Genomic DNA, 24,254 nt, shown 5'->3' on the forward strand with positions numbered 1-24,254 from the left:
ACAACATCCATAACATTCATCTGGCTGCTACTTAGAAATTATTTATCTAATATATCATATTCCAATCACTTGTATAGACTCTTATTGCACTATTTCACTATTTTTTCTGTGTATCTGTTTTATTGCGTAGCACTATTGGAGGAGCCTGTGACCTAAGGGGGGAGGAGGGGGGGGGAGGACACGTTCGATTCCTGTTTTGAATAGTGTGCCGTCGATGGGTTTCATTCCATTTCAAAGTCCTTTTTGACGCTCTGTGTAAACTTCGCGCACAACATCCAATCACAGAGGTTGAGGACTGATCACGGGGTTTGTCAAGCTAAGCACATGGTGTAGTCCCAAACGATAGCTGAGGATTCTGGGTAGTGTAGTGTCTTCGGCCATCCTAAAACTCAGAAAAAACATTTGTTTCTCCGAATCGAAGGGGGATAATACAAAAGCATTGCACACAATTCAAACCAATCAATGTTGTGTGATTAACAAGGATAATCTGGTGTTTTTTAGTCGATCAGTAGTTCAGATATCACTGTAAAATCAATCGACAGTAAGGAGAATAGGCTACTTACTTCCGGGTGTACAATTCTCCGTTATCCAATGGACGCTCGTAATACAATACAGGGGACATGATCATTATCTTTTAAATAACGTTAACTAAAGGGAACAATCTATTTGACACAGCTGAAGCTCTGGCCTTCCTTAAAAACTAACTAATTTAATAAAAATCACAGTTGCATTACACACAATGCACTGTTTTTTGAGAACAACAATTCGTAACTGATGTAATTTTTACATTCTGACGAAAAATAAAAATGATTATGAATACAAATAAAATAAAAGAAGCCTCCCGTGAGTTACTACAAGCTATAAAGTAGATTTAAAAAAACGTTGTATAGAATAAAAGCTCACTGCGGGACGTTGTAGAAATGCATGTGTGCACCACGACAAAGGAGCCTCATTCACTTTACATTGGGGTTGTTTGCGTGGTGCCGACACGTAGATGTAACAAAGTTCGTGACTCCACCACGCATTGTGGTGTTAAGGAGTCGTGGTGGAGTCACGCATTCTGGTGAGATCAGGTTGCTTTAAACTCTCTGGTCCCACTCCCCTGGTCACAGCCATCATCTACCGTCCCCCGAAGCCAAACCTCTCCTATCTCTCCGACCTCTCTGACATTCTCACTCAGCTTTCTGCCATATCTCCATCTGTTCTCCTCTTAGGTGATTTTAACATTCATGTTGACGACCCGACCTGCAAATATGCCTCTGAATTTAAGGAAACCCTTCACTGCTGCAACTTCTCTCAACACATCGACTTCCCAACACACAGCCGTGGTCACATCCTGGACATGGTCTGTTCCACTGGTCTCACCATCCATCATCTGTCCAGCCTCAATCTCCACATCTCTGATCACCTGGCCATCATCATGGACATCAACATCCCCATCCCCGCCCAAAAGCAAAAACGCACAATAACCTACAGAAATCTCAAATCCATCTCACCTTCAGCAATCACTGCCTCCATTACCTGCAAGATGTCTGTCTCCCCCCTCCCCCCCACACTTTCTGAAAACCCATCTGAACATGTGGACTATTATAACAGCACCCTCTCCTTCTGTCTCAATGAACTGGCCCCCACAAAAACAAAAAATGTCTCTTTCATACACTCCGCCCCCTGGTATACCCCCGAACTCCACCAAATGAAATCAAGGAAATGTCAACTTAACCACCCACACTAACAGTCCATCTTCAAATCTACAAAGACTATCTCCAGCAGTACAGCAACACACTCAAAGCAGCCCGGTCTAATTACTGCTCACAAATCATTCAGTCTGGCTCCAGCAACCCCAAGCGTCTGTTCTCCACCATCAGCAAACTTCTCAAACCCTGTGACAACGCCACCTCATCCTTCACCACCGAACAGTGCAACTCCTTCCTCTCGTTTTTCCAAACCAAAATCAGCAACATTTACAGCAATCTGACACCCTCATTGCATCCCCCACCTCCCCTCCTGGCTCCCCCCCTTCACCTCACAGCCCCTGTCCCACTTCTCCCCTGTGACCCCATGCAACTGTCCGACTTCATGACTGGAATTAAGTCCACCTGCACACTTGACCCAATGCCCTCCAGATGTGTTAAAAAGAGCCTCCCTGCCATCTCCCAACTCATCGCCACCATCATTAACTCCTCCCTCAGATCTGGATCAGTTCCCCCCCCTCTCAAACTGGCTGCTGTCACACCCATTCTCAAAAGACCTGGACTCACACCTGACATCATGTCCAACTTCCGGCCCATCTCAAATCTCCCCTTTCTGTCATAAAGACTTGAACATGTCGTTGCCTCACAACTTAAATCCCACCTCAGCTCCAATGACCTCTTTGAGCTTTTCAATCCGGTTTCCGATCAAAACACAGCACCGAAACAGCTCTTCTCAAAATCACAAACGACCTCCTCCTCTCTTCTGACTCCGACAACCTGAACATCCTCATCCTCCTCGACCTCACCGCAGCATTCAACACCATCAACCACGCCATCCTGCTGTCCCTCCTCCAATCATCACTCAACATCACTGACACTGCACTCTCCTGGCTGAAATCCTACCTCACAGACATCAGTTTGTCAACATCAACAACTGCACCTCCTCCACTGCTCCTCTGTCCCAAAGCGTCCCCCAGGGTTCGGTGCTTGCCCCCCTCCTCTTCATCCTCTACATGCTCCCCCTTGGCAAAATAATGTGTGCCCCCCTCGCCACAACCTTCAATTTCACTGCGACGCCGATGACATCCAACTTTATATCTCAACAAAAACCATCACCCCCACAACACACTCCACTCTCACCAACTGTCTCTCAGAAATAAAAGCATGCATGCAAACAAACTATCTCCAACTGAACAGTGCCAAATCAGACATCATCATCATCATCGGCCCCCCATCCCGTATCAAAGACATCCAGAATTTCAACTTCACCATTGACAGCCACACTCTATCCCCCCCCTCACACCCGCAACCTCGGAGTCATCTTCGACAGTCAGCTCAAATTCAACCACCACATCAATCACATCACCAGGACCGCCTTTTTCCAACTCAAACACATTGCCCGTCTCCGCCATCACTCTCCTCCTCTGCTGCTGAAACCTTGATTCATGCATTCATCACTTCACGACTCCACTACTGCAATAGCATCCTCTACGGCAGTGATTCTCAAATGGGGGTACGCGGACCCCTAGGGGTACGTTGGGGTACTGCATGGGGTACGTGAGAATTTTTTTTTTTTAAAGAAAAGAAAGGTTAATAAAAACCCATGCATGATTACAAAAATAATCTTAGTACAATAAGTTAAATAGAAAACACAATTGTATATAAAATATTCCTAGAACCACCAAGGGGGTCCTCATATAAACATGTCAAATGTGTGTATTGTATTTTATAGTTAAAGTTTGTTAAACATATATTACTTACTTAAGTCCTTGGAAAAATCTGTTTTATAAAAACGTTATTTTTTTTCATGCATAAAATGAAAATATCCTTAGTTTGTTGTAATTCATGCACGAAGGAGTTAATAAATCACACACTGAGGGAACATCACTATATTGTAATTATTTATATAGGCTTTTGCTGCACCACCACACCCCTTCCCCCTACCTCACAGACCTGCTGCACCACCACACTCCTTCCCCCTACCTCACAGACCTGCTGCACCACCACACCCCTTCCCCCTACCTCACAGACCTGCTGCACCACCACACCCCTTCCCCCTACCTCACAGACCTGCTGCACCACCACACCTCTTCCCCCTACCTCACAGACCTGCTGCACCACCACACCTCTTCCCCCTACCTCACAGACCTGCTGCACCACCACACCCCTTCCCCCTACCTCACAGACCTGCTGCACCACCACACCTCTTCCCCCTACCTCACAGACCTGCTGCACCACCACACCCCTTCCCCCTACCTCACAGACCTGCTTCACCACCACACCCCTTCCCCCTACCTCACAGACCTGCTGCACCACCACACCCCTTCCCCCTACCTCACAGACCTGCTGCACCACCACACCTCTTCCCCCTACCTCACAGACCTGCTGCACCACCACACCCCTTCCCCCTACCTCACAGACCTGCTGCACCACCACACCCCTTCCCCCTACCTCACAGACCTGCTGCACCACCACACCCCTTCCCCCTACCTCACAGACCTGCTGCACCACCACACCCCTTCCCCCTACCTCACAGACCTGCTGCACCACCACACCCCTTCCCCCTACCTCACAGACCTGCTGCACCACCACACCCCTTCCCGCTGCCTCCACTCATCAGAAGCCAACCTCCTATCCATCCCCACCCGCACCAATCACCGGACCTGGGGGGACAGAGCCTTCTCCGTCGCTGCCCCCTCCCTCTGGAACTCACTCCCACAACACATCAGAGACGGCCCTGACCTCACCACCTTCAAAAGGCTCACCTCTTCAATCTGGATTTTAATGTGTGATTGTTTTTGTATTATTTGACTTTAACTTTAACTATATATTCATTTGTTGTTCTATTTTATTTTATTTTATCTTCACTATATCTGTAAAGCATCTTTGAGCACCTGTAAAAGCGCTAACAACATAAATATATTATTATTATTATAGTCAGAGTTGGATGTAACGCGTTACTGTAATAATATTACTTTTGTCGGTAACGGAGTAGTGTAACGCGCTACTTTTATAATTCAGTAATCACACTACAGTTACTAACATTGCCCCGACACGCGTTACTTCGTTACGTATTAAAATCAGTCATCATCACACTGACAGACAAGAGGGGTTTCCGCCGCAGGTTTATATGTACGTAATCTGCGCGACTTGCGCGTCCACATCTCCACGTGCAGTGCTGCTTGTCACTACCCGATCTGCAGCTCTGCCCGATCGGACAGAGCTGTGAGAAATGAATGTAACTTATGTTAGACAGCTATATGCCATACATGTTTGCACACATTCACAGTAAATATGTATTCAGTATGATAGCTGTCTAACAGAAGTTAAATTCATTTCTCACTTATTCTGACAATGTACTTAACCCCAAATAAAAGAACCCAATAAAAAGAGTTGTTAAATAATAGTGAAGTCACGTTGTAATAACAATAACTCATCTCTCTCTCGTTTTCCTTTTGAGCTTTGCTAAAAGCCACTGTGTCAAGTGTCCTTCTTGGGTTGCCGTCCGGAGTTGTCAAATATGGCGGACCATCTCGCACATGCGCAGTACAGATCGGGCAGAGCTGCAGATCGGGTAGTGACACTGCATAAACATGGCTGAGTCAGCGATAACTTTCGAGGGGTGGAGGTATGCCCATTATTTTGAGTTTGTCCGAAGAATAGACAGGAATGTGCTGGAAACACCACGTCAAGCCTCAACAAGCACCTGCAAAGAACACATGCTACACTCAAAAAATTAATTAAGCCAAAAGCGTTGACTTTAAGTGTTTGAATTACATGTAAATTTTCCATTCAATTTTATCATGTATGTTTAATGTAAATACTCACTTCAATGCTAAGTTTTTCCATTACGTTGACTTGGTGTGAAATAATTAAGTAACTTTTAGATGGGATTAATAGAATTAATGCCAACTTTTACATAAAATGTATGTATTGATTCACTTATTGCACATAAAGGTTAAGTGATGTTTTAAATAAACCTAATGTGTTGATTCACTTACTGCACATAAAGGTTAAGGGATGTTTTAAATAAACCTAATGTGTTGATTCACTTAATGCACATAAAGGTTAAGTGATGTTTTAAATAAACCTAATGTGTTGATTCACTTACTGCACATAAAGGTTAAGGGATGTTTTAAATGCTTTGCATATGCGTCATTGTGCAACTAAATCATATATGCACATACAAGAATAGTTTTCCAAGGTTTAATTCACAATGGAACTTTTTCAACATCTGCTCACATCCTTTCATCATCAAATCTGTCAATTTGTCACATTTCCAGATTAACTTCCAAAGACCAAACATTCATTACTTTGAGCTCAAACTATGATGGTATTTTCTTCAACCTAGTGCTGTTCACTAAACCTTAAACCACAAATATTTCACAATATTTTCACAACCACATTGTAAACACTGAACAGTCAGCTTTGTTTTCACAGCATGAGTACTTTTTTCACAGTTAATAAAATATAATGGTCAGAAATAAACAGGAGGCAACTGCAGTCCCCTTTGTAACCCATTAAGCTACCTTGAGCTGCTCCATTCCTGACGCTTTCAGAAAGCGTTGGAATCAAATTCAAGTGCAACATTTTTAAATATTGAGTGGTGCAGTGATGTATTTTTGTAGGCCGACCCTGAAGTAAGCTGCGCAAGGGTTCCCTTGACAAATAATAATGATTTGATAATGAAATGATAATCTCCACGTCTACCTACTTTTATAATTTGTATTATTATAATTGTAATTATTATAAAAGTAGGTAGACGTTGAGATTATCCGGCTGAACAAAATGTGCATTTATCAAACGGGTTCGTTTTCCACAGACCCACAGAGAAATTCCGCTTTTTTGTCGAGGGAACCCTTGCGCAGCTTACTTCAGGGTCGGCCTACAAAAATACATCACTGCACCACTCTATTAGGTATTAACACAGAAATGTTAAAATTCAACACCTTGCAACTTTTAAGAACATAACAATTGTCCATTGTAAACATTTCCAGACTGACTTTCGAAGAGGAATCTCAGCTTTTTAAGTGGCGAGTCCATGAGATGTTTATGGCGATAAAAAAAAGGGATCTCCATCGCTCGTTCTCATCTATTGCAACAAAAGATTATGCAATCTCATTGAAAAATGTACATGTCAAAGAACAGTTTTCTCCACCAAAATGGTCCATTAAAGTTCAAACAGAATGAATGTGCCAAAAATAACTGTCCCAGAGTTCAAGATTTCCTACTTGAACCGCCTTAAGTAGTATGTAGTCATCAAACGTATATTGTCCAACAAGAAAAATTCTTGTCACAGCTTGATTGTCCAGCCCTGAAATGATGGGCTCACTGAAGCATCTTGATTTTAAGGCTTTGGACCTTTGGTGACAGCTTGTTGCCATCCAAGTTCATCAATACTTTCTGTAAAAACTCGAAAGTGAACTTGAGTTCCTGTGGATAGCTCAAGTTGAGAGTGTAAATCAACCCAAAAAGCATGGCCCATCCTGACGAAATACTTCGCAGATTTGATAGCAGTTCCACACCTTCGATGATCACACCGACATCCTCTGGCCCGTCCTCTTCCTGAGCGCCCTCATTGCGGATCACATAAAGTCCCATGGTAGTCCGTGGGATTGCACTCTCGGCTTCCTCACTCCTGACATTCTAAAAAAAGGTGGAAAACAAGATGACAATTTTGAAAAAGTAGACATAGTAAGTTTAAAAGGTTCAGTGCGTAATATCGGAGATAGCAAAGTTCCCTTACTTCACCCTCCCTTTGGGAAAATGTTCAGAAAATATGGTGGCCTTCAAGGACAGTAATTTAGTAACTGAAGATGGCATAATCCACCACTGCCTCAAGCCTTTCAGTATCAAGTGTGCTGAAGATGGACTTGGTTATTTATCTATAGTACTATACATTATAGCTCAATAACTAAGGCTTTTCTAGCAGGCACCTACTATGTATAAAAACGTGTATGGCCATTATGTTTGTCCGTTCTGTGCTAGTGTAGAATCATTGCGGCACGTACCCGCTCCTATGTCGACAACAAAAATGATAATTCTAGGGTAATACAAATAACAAACTTATATTTAAGCCATTATACACTTAAAGGTGGGGTAGGTAAGTTTGAGAAACCGGCTCGAGATCGCTAGAATTTGAAAATACACAACCGGAGAAAATCTGCCACTTCGTTACAGAGCCCCTCCTCCAACACACACGAACGCGCACATGACCAATGAGGGCACGAGTTAAGGTTGTGCCCCGATGGAAGGCTGACAGGCAGGTAGGCCATCCAATAAAATACTGTAAAAAGTACAACCAATCCGTTTAGCCGGGCCGGCTAAACGGATTGGTTGTACTTTTTACAGTATTACGGCTTCTACAGATGACATTTGTTATGGATTTTTTGTCAAAGCACTTCAGATATTCATTGCTATCGGGATGTTAAGAGCATTCCATGGAATATCTCGAGCCGGTTTCTGAAACTTACCTACCCCACCTTTTCACACATTGTTATGTACCTTTAATATAAAAAAAATTACAGTCAAATTACTTACCAGGAACTCCTTGATGAGACTGTTGCTGTCCTCCTTCAGGTAGGCACACAGACTTTTCAGGACAGAGTCTCTTTTGAGCTCAATGTCCTCACTCTATAAAAACAAGGCATATTCAATATTTCAAGACTTTGCACAAAAAATGTATGCACAAGTATATTAGTTATTGTTAATGTAAAAAACATGCGAGAAGAAGGTTGACACATGTAAGTCTGATCAAAATACATGTGCTTTAAACTCAAATGTAGTTTTTAATATCAGAATGTTGTTACATTTATTCTTATCATATATAAACCGCTTGGTATGTGTGAAAAATTAATTTAGCCTTTACAAAGGATCCTATAACCACCCACATACGATAGCAATTAAGTTTGGATACGACAAACAATGTATTAATGTAGATTGAACATACTGAATACTTTTAAACATCCAAATAGTTTTAAGAAAACTGACATGATTGGGATTTATTGTTAATGTGAAATCAATATTTTGCGTGCATTAGAAATATTTTCAATCTGAAAATACTTGGGACACCTTTCTCTTTCTACATTGAGCTTCCCTTTAATAGGACATCCACATATTACTTGATTGTGTTCATCTATTTTTAAAACTATCATCTCAAGAAACCTTCATGTTGTGGTTTAAAATGAGCTGCACTTCAGATTGCTCTTCATTGGTGGTTAGTGGCAGTACTAACCTGTTTACATGAACTGTACAAAACAAACCTATATATTTTCAAGGATTTTTTTAAACTTCTTAAAACCAGTGTTGGATGGCAAAAAGATGCTCATATGGCTAAATGATGTAATGCACAATGCACTTACCCTAGCTGTCGGCGCCATGAGAAGCCGGATCTTCCTTCCAGCATCTCCTCCTCTATTGTGGAAGACCTTCAGTAGGTTAGGCGAGTATCTGTCAAGCTCTGCCAGGAACTTGGCTTGGAGTGGCAAAGTTGTGATTCGCATGAATTCTGCATTTATCTGAGACAAACAATGAAATAAACGTCATGTTCTTCAATTATACTTTCACTAAACAGTGTGAGTAAGCTCTACATCAGCAGAGCAATATTAATATCAAAATATCATTATTAACAATACTCACTTCACTCACTGTAAACAAGGCAGGCCACTTGTTTACAAGTTCAGCCACCACAGGAGCATCCTGGACAATCTCTTGGCGTCTGTAGGCGAAGGTCTTCTGCATCTTCTTTTTGACTACAGCGTCGTTGTTTCTCTTTTTCACCTCGGTCAGGAGCACTACCCTTTCTTTCTCAAGACTGTCTCTTGTTTCACCACTAGGGAGTGGTGGGAGGAAGTTCACTTCTGCCTTTCTTGGCTTTTTGATATTTGCAGCCGCTTGTTCTTGTCCTTTGCGCTTGTTCTTGAGAGAGTTTACACTGACCTCAGGGTGTCCAATCTTGTTTAGTTTTGTGCGGAAATTGGCAACCTTTGTTTTTAGATACTGCTTCCATCCCTCATGGCCAGCACGAGTTCCTCTCTCCTTCAAATATGGATAGGTATGCACAAGCACTGTAGCAGCCTCTTCGATTTGGGAATCACTGGGATATGCTGTGTATTTGAATATCTCTTCAGCCATGCCTTCAAGGATATCCATTCGCAGTTTAGGAGAAGGGGTAAGAAGAGTGCCATTTGCTCTGAAATCAGCAGTTGCTCTTTGGAGCTGAAATTCAGCAAAATATGAAAAGCGGGGAACTAAGAAGATTGGTGGCCAGGAGGAGGTTCTTGTCTCTGGAGCTGGATCTAGAATGACAGCGTCTCCACTGCCAAATGAGTGCTGAGAAGACAAGCCGTCTTCATCAGGGGATGTAGTATGAAGGGCATTTACACAGGTCAGCTCTAGGATCACAGAGCTGTTGCATGTCATGGGTGAAGTTATTGGTGTGCTGGTGCTGCAAGGTAGTGATGTCTCTGGAATGCTGGAGCTAGTTTCTTCACATGAAACAAATACCACTTTTACAGTAGCCTTGTCTTCAATGTCACTGATTGACTCAAGATTAAAATACTCATTTCCAAAGTCGAGATCCTTGTATTTGAGCCTGAACTGTTGTTCAAGTCCAAAATAAGTTGTTATCTCAAGGACAAGTTGATCCACAGATGATGGCATTCCTGACTTGAGGGTAAGTTTTCTTGCGTCATCTACACCAAGAACAACTCGCAGGTGGACAGGACATGACATCTTTCTCCTCAATGTATTCTAGGAAACAAACACAGAGAAACAAAGTTAGGACAAGTACTAAACCATCACTAAATATTAACTTGTAACATTTACGTAATTAATTGTTATTTTATGCTTGTGTTGTGCTTACACAGGGATAGCTGTAATGGCATGGAATAGTGGTTGTTACTTCTTTATATGCGCATGTGCTCATGTTTTACGCTTACATGTTGTGTTTTTGTATGCTTTCTAATGTTTTCTCAAATGCAATCATCCTGCTAGAGACTGCAGGTGAAATTTGGCACATGGCTAAATCTGGCATCTTTACATGATGGACGTTGTTCATGTTAATGTGAATTGTCCCTTTTAAATAAAGAAATATCTACAGAGTATTCAGCTTTCATTCACAGCTGTTTAAGTCACATTCAGACCAACCTTAAACAATGATATGCCTTTTCAGGGTAACCATTCGCCTTACACCGACAGTGTAGTCACAGAGTGGATAAGCATCGAGCAGGTGTTCAACATCAACGAGGGCAACCTCTGTATTTGGAGATATGGTCAACTCATACGCTCTGAAGTGCTCGTGATACCATGCACACAATACCCTTACAACAAAGCTCACACTGTTTTCAACAATGCATATTTGAATTATTTCAGCAAAATCAGGGAGACCACCAGTTGAGCCATAAGGAATGAGCATGCCAACTCTGTAGGAGATTCCTTTAAGGGTTGCATGCTTTGCAAAATGTACCTCGTTAATAGTGGGGTATTTTTGCCTAAGGTGCAACACTACTGCCTGGTTCACTACATCCACAGGAAGCATGGAAACATTTGAAACTTCCAATGTGGATTTAAGGTGGGATGCAGTGATATGATATGCAATCATTTGCTGATGTTTGAATGCCAATGTGAGTGGTAAATTTTTGAAGCAATTTGTGTGACGAGCAACTTGCTTGAAGAAACTGTGCTTTGCCTCAAACCTCATGGTCCATTGCCCAACTAAAGGTCCAAAACGTTCAATCATTTGAGGATAATGCTCAATATAGTGATGTTTTGGTAACAGTTTTGTAGGGAAAAGCTCCAAAAATCTATCTCTGTGTTCTACGATTTTACAGTCCAGGTAGGCAATAGTTTCTTGATTATGAAGAGGGGCGACAGAGAGTTCAACAATTTCTTTTAAATCAAGCAAAACATGCCAAGCAGGCTCTGCCTCTGGTATCAAGTCTCCAATTATAAATGGCAACAACCTCAAGAGATTCCAATTTTCGTGGGCGTTTCCTCCAATGGTCTTGGAAGCGGCAAAAGTGCGCGGTATGCTATGAGGTTTGTTAGTTTTGTCCCCCCACTTGTATGGAAAGCTCAGGATAAGCTCATTTAAAGTGTTAAGAGATAGATATTTCTTGGAAATAAACAAACCAATGCAAAGGGCAATCTCAACTGGAACAACACCCTCAAATAAGTCGTGTGCAATGTCAGGAGGGTAGCCCCGAGTAACGTGAAAATAAGATAATCTTTTTGTAAAAACACACTCTCTCTTTACCCCACAACAGATGGTGGCATTCTCTCTTGCAAATGTAATGTGCTTGTGATGCAAGTCTTTTGTACGATTTTCAAAAAACCTGACTGAACCGTTTTAGTCTGAATGTCTGCTCTTGTACCTGTACAAAATCTGCAGAAGTAGACACCAGAAAAGCATTCAATGAACCCTGCTATCCCGTGGGCTCCTAGGTTGTCTGCAATGACCGACTGGACAGTGCCTTTCACAGACGCTCCAAGACCTGAAATAAAAACACCATGTGTCTCTAGAATGACCAAGTCTTGTAAAAGGGGATCTAAAATGTGTTCATATCCGTACTCTTTCACATCAATAGTCTTGCATAATACAGCTAAGTAGATGGAAGAAAGAGCTGAGTGAGATCCAGGTGGTAAATTATTCAAAATCCAATACACACCACAAAGTTTATGAGTTTTTCTGGACGTACCTATGGGGTTACACACCTCAAAGTCATCAACATATAGTGATAATGATAATTTCAAATCCTCCCCAGCAAAAAGGCCATTTTCTTTTGAGTAAATGCCATCTCTTATCGACTTATAGTGCCCTAAACACTGTGCACTTTTCTGTGTCTCGTGTGTGTGAATTACACTTTTTAGTATGTCACTGTTACTTAACAGATGCTGCAAAGAACGCAATATAGGAATATACTGATATGTTCTTTTACTCTTGGGATCAAGGATGTACTCAACTGGATTTACCACACTGAAATATTCTTTGTAATACTTTTTTCTTTTGAAAGATGTAGCGAGGGGGCCGTCTTTTGCAAAGGCTTTGGTCAAGGGATTAGATTTACACACTTCTTGAGCAAGCTCTTTGACAATGGACTCATCAATTTCAACACAGTGGTTTTTAAAAATGTCCGATAGGCCGTTAAAGGTTATCGGAACAGATGAGAAGCTTAACAAAAAGTGTAATTCCTGCCGTAATTCGTCAATTGCAGTTGCCGGTACAAACAAAATGTGTTCTAATTTCAGTAAAACAGAGGCAATTTTCTGCTCAATAACCTTGGGTAGATCTTCAGTATCAAAACAACCATGTGCATCTATACAAGTATCAGATTCTACATCTGCATCTGCAGCACCATCAATAACAGAATTGTCAGATTCAATTAATCCAACAACTACAGTAACAACCTCAGCTTTGAAATCACTTAAAATATGGGGATTATGTTTCCTGTATTTATGAGTATGAAATGTATTGTAGATGTTAGTTTTAAAAACACAATCTTTAAACATGCATGTTACAGTTTCATTTCTCCGTAGATGTTCATTTACATGACTGAAATAAGCTTGTTCATTTGAAAGCTCAGGACAAGCACACAACTGACATGAAAATGTAGACAACTCAGATGGCTTTGGAGATGTTTGGGTTTTATGACTACGGTATATATGACTCAAAAGACTGTTCCACAATCTAAATGTGCAGGGGCAATTAGTGTATGGGCAAGGATGCCGGAACCTGTTCCCATGATGTTTTAATTTGCCATGTTTAAGCAGCTCGTATCTACTTGCTACAGACTTTCCACACACCTTACATTGCCACACGCCCATTCACATATTACACCTAAAAAAAAAAAAAAAAAATACAAGTTTCAAAAACTTCTCAATGCCATCAAGTATAAGAAATGAAATTATTGCATCACGTTCAAATTACTTACCTATATAGAGGTTGCCCATCCACAATGTTGATTTAGCTCCTCGATCTATAACAAAAATAGCACACGGTTAGTTTCCAAAGTTGAGGAATAAGCTATTCCTTGGCATTGTAGAACAATGCAGCAAACTAGCCAGATATTGAAATATTATGTAAATAAATAAGGCCTCTGCTGGATTTCTGTGATGTAGAGCAGCAGCTTGATTTAAAAATGATGCTACTTGGTAGAAAATGTCGGTTTGTAATCACTAATTAATTAGTATTATGTCATATTTGATTATTCACACCAACCCTAGTATGGAGGACAACATGACAAACATCAATAAATCAATCAAATAATCACTAAATGAAATGCATGCTCAAATAACTATAAGAGAGAATAGGGAAACAATTAATAGTATAAATAATTGCAGGAGTAAATAAATACTTGAGAGAATGAAGACAAATTGGAAGAAAAATAATAAATACTAGGGATGCTCCGATAGAGTGGGCGGGGCCTAAATGGAAGATTTAAACATCACTTTAAATCTTCCATTTAAAGTGATGTTTAAACTCAGTTAATGGGGCTCATTCACTGGAGCTTCCACAAACAACAACCAACTTAATTATTACATTCAAATGATGTACATTATTCAAGTTTACATTCACTTGGGATAATAACACGGGAGAAATTAGCGGAAGCGCTCTCTTTTCCTCTCTCTCCTGACAGCCTGTCAGTATCTCATGCAGCTCACTGATCCAGTAATGAGTGACCCGACAGTGAGGAATAAATATATTTATAATAACTAGTTTAGCTAGTTCCAGAGGTAGATAAAATAGCTAAGTGTGTTAGGTCTAACTCTTGCGTGTTTCGCTCCGCTCACCGCCGGTCCGTCTCAGCGGTGGAGCTGCAGGATTTCTGCTTCACACACGTTGCATTCCGCTATTTTACTGTCTTTTTCGGACACCTTGAAATACTGTTAGACTGGTGAAGCCATTTTGGCGAGCTTGTTTTGCCGCGCACAGAGAAAAGTGTCATGTATTTTACGTCATGCGATCGGCATGTTTAGAGGCCGATCTCGCCGATCTCGATCGGTGACCGATCGATCAGAGCATCCCTAATAAATACAGAGTAATACATGAATATATACATAAATCAAGTACATAAATGCATGAATAGAAGTTGGTAAATTAAGAGGGCTCCAATATGTCTTACATTTATTTATTTTCATCCATGTATTTATGCATTTCTTTTTCTTTCGTATCCTAACTCTACTCTCTTTCTGTCTGGCTCGAGCTACAGCTAAGCTTTATGTCATGGACTAACGAAGAGTGGAGTTGATATAAGAAAGTATTAGATAGTGTTAGCTAAAAATGCGACACGAAAAGAACTCCAATGTAGCTTGAATTACTTACTCTCACGAATTCCCGGGAGTTCTGTGCTGCGATCACCGCATTGAGACAGACCGGAAGTACGGTGGCTAAGGCTAAGCTACTACTGTAATTATTGACGCAACCTAAGCGACAGAAACATACATAGCCCTCCTAATAGGGCATTCAGGCTTATGTTTGGAGGGCAACAAAGCACCAAATGTGCTGCTGGCTCTGGTTCATGCTTAGTACAAGCAGCACCCAACTAGCTAGGCCTTGTTTCGCTAGCTAGGCCTCGTTTCGCTAGCTAGGCCTCGTTTCGCTAGCTAGCCAGCCAGTCAGCATTGTGGCGCGAAACTAACTGCACGACGAATATACACATGCAGACAATTATATTCGTATAGCATAACACGTTAAAATAACTGTTCATCTTCAATAACGTATGGTTAAGTAGCGGAATATTAAACAATTAGACTTACCTAAAGTCCGTCGATCGACGGTGTAGGTTGAAACCAAACGCCAAGTCAAGCGGGTAGCACATAGAAAACACCAAGTCTACGTCCAGTGTGAACAGTCAACGTCAGTAACGTCATGCTTTGCGCATGCGCGTTACCTCCCTTCAGGGTCTGCCTCCCCTTTATGGGATTTAATAGAATAAACTGTACTAATTGTCTTACATTCAGTTTATATTCAACATATTCACGTTGTGTTTAATTGCTTGAACAAATCCACTTTATATTTGACAGATTTCAGTTATATTATATCTGAAAATATTGCTTCATATTTATGTGGACCAAGAATCAGTTTTTTTAGTGTAAGGTGAAGCTACCGCACACGCTATTTGTTGTTTGTTTATATCACGTATCTGTTCTTCTTCTCTGTTTACCGGTTGTTGCCTGTTTTGAATGACGAATACACACTACCGCCGCCTGCTGGTAAGGAGAGTTATTGCCACTCACGCATGCGCAGTTCGTACGTGCTCGGCTGAAGTCTTTGCGGTGTGTTCCAGTGCAACACATGGCCAACACGCAGGAGAACACGGCGACGCAACAGCGTGAGCAGAGATATACTGCGCAAAATACAGATAGCAGGAGACAGAGGACAGCCACGGTCAGATAGCAGGAGACAGAGGACAGCCAAGGTCAGATAGCAGGAGACAGAGGACAGCCACGGTCAGATAGTAGGAGACAGAGGACAGCCACGGTCAGATAGCAGGAGACAGAGGACAGCCACGGTCAGATAGCAGGAGACAGAGGACAGCCACGGTCAGATAGCAGGAGACAGAGGACAGCCACGGTCAGATAGCAGGAGACAGAGGACAGCCACGGTCAGATAGCAGGAGACAGAGGACAGCCACGGTCAGATAGGAAAACATTCAGGAGCTATCTGGATCAGTCTTATGCGACAATGGAAACTGAACTAAAGAGAACATTTGAAACTTTAGCAGTCTGCGTGATCTGCCTGCAGGGAGGGGCGGGCCGGCCCTGCGAGTAAAGTAACGAGTAAAGTAACGAGTTACTTTATGTAGAGATTAACGAAGTAGTGTAATATATTACTTTTTTTTAAAGTAATATGTAATATATTAAAAAAATTTAGTAACGACCCCATCTCTGATTATAGTTTAGTTAGTTAGTTTTATGTGAGGGACTGCAGATGGAAATGAGCTCAAAGCTAAATCTGACATAGTGTAATGTTTTAAGTGTTCATTACTGTGCACTGTCCCTGCCAAATAAACGATTACATAAATAAATAAGAGGGAATTTTGACCTGTTAAATGTCCGAGGCAAAGTGTAGATCAGGGGTGGGGAACCTCCGGCCCCCGGGCCGTATACGGCCCGCGAGCCAATTTGGTACGGCCCTCGAGGTAATTTATAAACACACGCAAAAAAGAAAAAAATGTAAGAAATCTAGACCGCAAAAGAATGAAACAAGCGAGTGCCTGTTTTTCCTGGCCCAGGCCAGGGTCCTTGAACACAACACGAGCCTAACGTGTCATCACGTGGTATATGTCTCGTCTGACACGGGTGCAGTTCTGACGGGGAGCACCAGAACGCGGCTCCGGCACTTCAAAAATGGCAGAACCCATAAGGAGCCGTACACATGCTGCAGTTTTTGCGTGGCTGTGTCTTTAGCTGAAAGCCCAGTGGCGATCTGCTCATCTGTCATACTGATCATACAGTAGGTAAAGGCACATCTTTATATGATCATTATAGTTATAAAAAATAAGAGAATAAAGTAAACTACTATATAAAATGCTATATGACAGTAAAAAAAATAAAAAATACAGTTTGAAAGGGGAGTGATTTGTAAAATATCCATAAAGAAAAAGAAATCTGCTTGCAGATCTATTTCATCTGGGTGTGGAGAGATGTATCCATAGAGCTCCTAATGTTGCTCTCAAAGTGCATCAGATTGATGCTTTTAACTTCAACATTTAAAAATCCCCCCCTCGAGGAGGTTAGGTCCCCCCCCACTTAAATCATTTCCACATGGATATGAAACTAAATACATTTGCACATATCTTGTGTCCATATCTTTCTGTTTGGGTGGTCATGCCACAACCGTGGCATGCACGAGTCATGGTAAGATATCTGGATTAAGAGGTTGCTTTTTCTTTGCACAGCATGAAAGAAAGGCCAAATGAATGGGCTGTGATTTTAGTTTTTTAAGCAGAGGTCAATCATTTGTACGGCCCTCGGAGGATGTTGAACAAATTGAAATGGCCCTTGAGAGGAAAAAGGTTCCCCACCCCTGGTGTAGATGGTAATAAAAGAGTGTATGTTGACGTAGATTGAATTATAGAAAATCATGGAATTCAAAGTAATTCCTGGAGTCTGAGGAGTGACCTCCCTGGCACGTGCTACAGAAGTGCTACTCTTTAACTGCACCCACATCACCGATCTCACATCAGACTAAATAGGCAAATCGGCCGCAGTGGAGTAGCATTGTTAATTGTGGTGGTAATTACTGTAGAAATGGAACTACACGTGGTTACAGAGATTCCCCAGGTGCAGTGGCACTGCAATGATGTCGACAGAAGAGCATACACACTAGCCAATCAGAACACATGGGCTTTTTAGGGAGGGAGCCATAAGAGACGTGTTGAAACAATTAATACAGGTATATTCAGGCAAAGTCGAGACGTTGCATAATATGTTGGCACTTTACTTCAGTGGATGAGAAGTTGTACGCTGGCGGCGATGATGTCTCCTCCACTGGCGTTCCCTGTGCTGCCCCCGGCGGCGAGGGCGCATGTCACTGGGCCTTCTTCTCTGATGCTTATGTGATAGGTTCGTGTGTTGATCCTCAAACCAGCCACTGGGTAGAGTCAGAGTCACCGTGCACAGCCCTAGAGGAGGCTTGGGAACAGTATGCACAGTTGGAGGGATTACATGAAGAACAATGCAAATGGTGCAATGAAAGAGTAAGAAGGACTGAGAGAACTCTGGGCCTCACCTGTGGGAGACAGGTGGCCTTGTGCTCCTCTGTGTCCTTGAAAGCATGAAGGGTGATGCAGGTCCCGCGGGCTCTGGTGTCGCTCTGTCTGTGGAACAGTGTCCGCACCCTGAACCCCTCCTGCCTGCCCTTATCGCTAACCCTCTCCACATGCTCTGAAAGGAGGAAGGCGGAAAGAGGGAGGGCGGGCTCGGATATGTGCTGTGGAAACATAATGGGGAATCAAGACAGTTAGCTATAACAATTGATGTAGAATTGATGTAGAATTAACATTAACCCGGTTCTGATTTGGACATTAGCATGCTCGTTTTGACAGACCGTTGGGTAGCTGACTGTGTGAAGAACACTTTGTCCAAGAGACCATGTGATCATATCTTTCTCCAGGAGGAAGTCTTGTCAATTTAATGTCAGCTGTAGTTAAAAAACACACATTACTTTTCCTCTGGCAGAAAACAACGATAAATGTTTTTTAATATTGTTTTTTGTAAACTTTTCGAGACCACAACACTTTGGATTCATGATGGTTAAACTGTACCCAGCAAAGAAAAGGAAAAAAAAGATCAAGAAATCAATAGGAGGAAAGAGACTTAAAGACTGGAGGACAAAGATATCGGCCCATTTCCAAACCGCCCCCCACACCCAACCCCTCCACACTTCCACATGAAGGGCCAGTGAGTCTGCATCGGTCCTGACTTCACCTGATGCACCACCTGATCGACCCAACGCCGTTTGAGCCGGTCCCGGCCTGTTAAACAGTTATGTGCAAACACTTACTGAAAAACTGCCAGACAGATAAGTTAACAACGTCATGGTTACTTCGTATGTTTTACTTAAGATCATATACCCGTGTCTAGGCTAGAAAATGGAAAACGTGCATTTGATTGTTAAGTTGTGTATATTTACTAACTGTTTCAAAAACCAAGCAGCTTGTAAACAGAATATTTAAAATATATAAATAATCTCCATTAAAGATGTTTGGAGTTTTATTTGAGTTATCGTTTATAATTTGTTGTCCCAGTGATGCTGACTTGAAACCGTTGCTACGAAAAGTAACAGCATTTCCTGTTTCTACCGGACAGAGGGGAGTTTGCTCCAAAACTGCTGTATTTACACCCCGACCTGAAAGCTGTGGCAGCATTCAGCTGTGAGTGTCACTACAGACGAAGGGGCAGTTTGGAATTGGGCCATCTACAGAAGAAGACAGACAGGAACACGGTGTGGGCTCTGAAAGTGTTTAAAGACTGGTAATAGAAAATAAATGTGAACAGACATCGATCAGTGCTGCTGTCATTTTAAGTGCTGTTGCTGTCCCTGCTGTGCCTGCTGTTGCTAAGCAGAGTGGACTTCCTTTTCATCTTCTGTCAACCCAACTGAAATATGTCTGTCCTGTTCTTCTCCCTCTTACCTGTGTTACTGAGTAAGGGCCAAAAGAAGCTTGGAGGCCTGGTCTGGGGGCCTGGCCAGGCGGTGCCACCATTAGAAAGCTTTGGGAGAAGGAGAAGGGGCTGGAGTTGGAGAAAAGGGGGCCCAGCTCCACCTGAGACAGAGGAAGGAAGTGCCAGGGTGGAGGGACGACGGACATGTGGACAGGCAGGGAGAGGGGGGGCTGCAGGAGGGCTTGAGGGACTGAGGTTATAACAAAGAAAAGATAAGAAAAAGGTGAATTTATTTCTGTCCCATTAAGCAAATAGGTTACAGATCATGCAACAAGTTACTGACATACAGTTATACATGACACGCTGCCCCTTTAAGAGGACCAGGGACTAGTGCCCCAACCTTACCCCCTGATCCCACCGGAAGCGGCTGCGGCGTTTTTAGCGATCGCGGCCACTCTAGTCAATGGGTGCTATTCCACCAGACCCGCTGCGCCGCGTGGAATTGTATTATCACTTGTATTTTCTCAATTCTTCATATTTGGTTTATTATAATAATGATATTGTGGTCATTGTTAAAAAATGTCTGCTATTATGAGTATTATTATTTGTATAATGCGCTTTCTGCCTTCCTGTCATCAGGAGTTAGAAATGTAATGGCTATGTAATGGCTATAGATTAGATCCTTCATTATCCTAAACTGCTGGGACATTTCCATATAGCCAATACCTTTATATTTTCTACTCTTCACTTACTTGTCAGCATAGGTCGGCACAGAGCCGACAGAAGACCTTGTTTATATTGGCATCATATTGAGAGGTGCAGCCAGTGACGCGTCCTAAAACCAGGAAGTAAGCTGCTGGTTCCCTCGACAGAAAGCAATGGGATTTCTCCACCGGGTTTTGGAAAATAGCGGGAAATAAGGTCTGTGGAAAACAAACCTGTTTGATAAATTCCCGTTTTGTTCAGCCGGATAATCTCCACATGTCTACCCTACTTTTATAATGTTCGAATCATAAATCTAATCGATAGATTATAAAAGGGTTTTAGGACGCGTCACTGCAGCACTAGAAGCCAACTCCATCTATCATGCTCCCCGTCACTCTCCTTTAACTCCTCCGGTGACTTTCTTTTATTTGAAGATAGTTTTTTGCACTGCGCTTGGCCGGTTACCGCTGGTATTAAAAACATTTGGCGAATGGTTAAGTGGCGCGATAATCTGTAGTGAAGGAGCGTGCTCCCGCTCACAGGAGCCTGCTCGCGCTGCGCTCCGCAGCAAACGGCTGGTTGCTTTTCCCCTAACAACGACAACCGACTCATGGAACGCTATGTTGTAGCGTTAATAAACGAAACAATTTAACTAAATTACTAGTCAAGTTACCAATACCACAGGAAACATTTTTTTTTTTTAAACAATATTTGTAGTGGCCCGAGCGGGCAAGTGGAAAGTACGTTATGCTGGCCCGGGGGGTCTGAAAAGTGCTTCCGGGCTAGCGGGCCATTTATAATGTCGAGCCCTGACAGGTATCATACAGTAGTTCATTTCATGATAATCAACATGCCTTAAACCTTTTCCCTTGCCACTACAGTTTATAAGAAACACTTAGATCAATCTGCGACCGTCACATGTTTACATTTCGTTGTGTGCTTTTAACTTTGTCCACAACATGGGAACCGACCACACAAACTCTACTATACAATATAGTAGAGAAGAACTTCTACACATCAAAAACTGTGTGGACAGCAGTATATCACTGAGACCGTCAAAGAATGGGGATTCGCCATGTCTACATGTTGCTCTTGCACCGAAAGAAGACAAAGTGGGGGTCCCGGGCCGGAGTGCTAGTGAGGCTGAGGAAACGTGAGAAGCGGCCTCCACTACCGAGTATTATTTGGCATATGTCATTAAGAACTGTAAGCCCCCTTTTGCCTTGATGACAGCTTTGCACACTCTTAGCTTCTCTCAGTCAGCTTCATGAGGTCGTCACCTGGAATGGTTTTCAATGAACACGTGTGTCAAGAGTCAATTTGTGGAATGACTTGCCTTCTTAATGTGTTTGAGAGCATCAGTTGTGTTGTGCAGAGGTAGGGTTAGTGCATAGTGGAAAGCCCTATAAACGACTCAACTCAGTAAAGAGAAACGACCGTCCATCATCACTTTAACCTCTTAAGCCTGATTGCCCCAGAAGCAGCATCTTGTAAGAAACACCATCCCAGGGCTTGTTAACATTCAACAACCTATTCATGCAACCCATTTGCTGGTGACACTGTTGGTGATTTATTCAGAATGCAAGGCACACTTAACCAGTATGGCGACCACAGCATTATGTAAAATATAAATCATATTCTGGATTTTGTAACACTTTTTTGTTTACTAGATAATTCCATATGTGTTGTTTTATAGTTGTAATGTCTTCAGTATAAATGTACAATGTAGAAAATAAATAAATAGAGAGAGCATGCTCGTGAACTGTCAACGGGGGTGGGGGGTGGACGCTCGCTCATGAACTGTAAGCGCCATGTTATGCATGCCCACGGCAACAGTTAGGTTTGGAAACAATATAATTTCCTTTTGGCATGCATAACACGGCATAATATCGTAGCCCCACTGCGGAGAAACGTTGGCGCTGTTCTGAGTTTGTTCTACTCGGCTTTCTGATTTTTCCGTCATTGTTAAAAGAAATCCGTCATAGACGGAAAATATTCGGTTAACGCGACCTCTGCTCAGAACTAACTTGGAGCCAAGCGTGGTCTAGTATTGAGAATGTACTACTTTATACTTTATAAATGAACAATATAAACATATTTATAAATTATCTTTCAACAATAATAATTAAACTTTTTGCACAGAAAAGTCAACAACACAATATTCATGATGAATTATTATATAAAAAAGAGTAACTTTAAATGGCTTTGTACAACTCAACAAGGCAACATTGGATGAGAGGTAAATGAGGAAGTCGTCTGGTGGACAGATGGAGATGATCAGGTTTAGGATGGGACAGAGGCACTAACATCTGGAGTGGCTTTTGTAAGGAAAAGATGAAAATGTAAATTTTTATAAATAATAAAAAGAGTAAGATGACAATAACATCACTCGTTGACAATAGAACAAGAAACATGAGAAGTTGGAGTCTTCAAAAGCACAAGTTCCTGTCCACTGACTCCAAAGAACCAAGACAAATGGAGGAGCAAAGACTCACCTGCTATGGAAATCCAGACGAGCAGCATAATGCTGACTCCTCCTTTGCCCCCCTGCACACCAGCCCAGCTGACCTCTGCCATCACCACCGACTGGAGAGCACAGTTGTCATGTGACAACAAGTAGCTGTAAATAAAGTCAATATCAAACTATTCTACATTAAATATTATTTTTCAGTTGCAACATTCAGTACCATTGCAGGACATTATGGAAAGGTTTTTTTTTTTCCGCCATGACACCAATCTCTAATTCTAACGTAAACAGTTTGCAATGCATATATATTTGAGATTGCTTTGGAAATTCATGTATCTGAATTGTTTTGCTCCGAATGTACCTATGTGAAATAAAAATGAAATTCAATTCAAGTTAAAAAAATTCGAATGGACAATTTCTGTGTTTAAAATTCGACATCAAAAATGTCGATGCAGCATCATCCGGGCTACCCAGACCGGATAAGCAATCGAGCCTGAATGCAATCAAACCGACTTCTGGCCTATCAGAGCCAAGCGGCGAACTCCGGGACAGTGCGGTGAAGCCCAATGCTGCAAACTGTAGGCGATGGATGCAGATGGGAGCGATTCCCATAGACCCTATGTTAAAATGTCCAACTTAACATCAGAAAATTAACATGGATCCAAAAAAGCATATTCTGTATATAGTTAGATTCCCCCTTCATGACAACGGGACTGCTGCGCTTAGCTCCTCTGTCTCACTGCTAGCTCCGTTAGCTCCATTGGCTCTGTGATGCTACAGGGGCTCAGCTCATGAGGAGAATACTACTTGATTTCGGCCGTGTTTGTTGTGTTGGTTCCTGGTGGACTATTCGTCATGTAAATATAGGATTTATCTGCGGTTAAAACAGACCGTAATGAATGCAGTTTCTTCGGTAAGTCAACCCTGCGTACTTCATGTTATGTTACTGGTGTTTTTATTAAGCTAACGTTAATGAATGTTTAGAGTTGGGTTAGCATTTGAGCAATTGGTAGCTCCATCTGTGCTAACGATGCTATGCGTAGCATCCAAGTTAAAGGTAATAGAGAAGTGTATAACATTAAGTGGGATTCTACTGTATACCAAAAGGCTTCTGTGCGAGGTTGCTAAAATAAGGTCATCCTTGTACGTTAGATAGTTAGTTTGCTAGTTAGGTTACTGTATGCATTGTTAAGGTTCATTTAAATTCGCTATGCTCTACTATAGCATAAAATAGACTAGCTAACATCAACGTATTGTTGAAGAGAGGCTTAGTGTATATTAAA

General features: G+C 42.0%; 1 protein-coding gene across 1 annotated transcript in view; it reads right to left on the bottom strand.

Moving 5' to 3' along the window:
• tmem132a (transmembrane protein 132A) overlaps nucleotides 1-23,081 on the bottom strand; it is an 87,693-nt gene extending 64,612 nt beyond the window's left edge. The window contains exons 1-4 of the mRNA XM_034094650.1: nucleotides 23,000-23,081; nucleotides 19,829-20,049; nucleotides 18,424-18,624; nucleotides 18,146-18,326 (exon numbers count right to left, since the gene is read on the bottom strand). Coding sequence (XP_033950541.1) covers nucleotides 18,146-18,326; nucleotides 18,424-18,624; nucleotides 19,829-20,049; nucleotides 23,000-23,081 — 685 coding nt within the window. The remainder of the gene's footprint in view (nucleotides 1-18,145; nucleotides 18,327-18,423; nucleotides 18,625-19,828; nucleotides 20,050-22,999) is intronic.
• Nucleotides 23,082-24,254: the final 1,173 nt, after the last annotated feature.

This window comes from Pseudochaenichthys georgianus, chromosome 1 (assembly GCF_902827115.2).
Source record: "Pseudochaenichthys georgianus chromosome 1, fPseGeo1.2, whole genome shotgun sequence".
Classification (NCBI taxonomy): Eukaryota; Metazoa; Chordata; class Actinopteri; order Perciformes; family Channichthyidae; genus Pseudochaenichthys; species Pseudochaenichthys georgianus.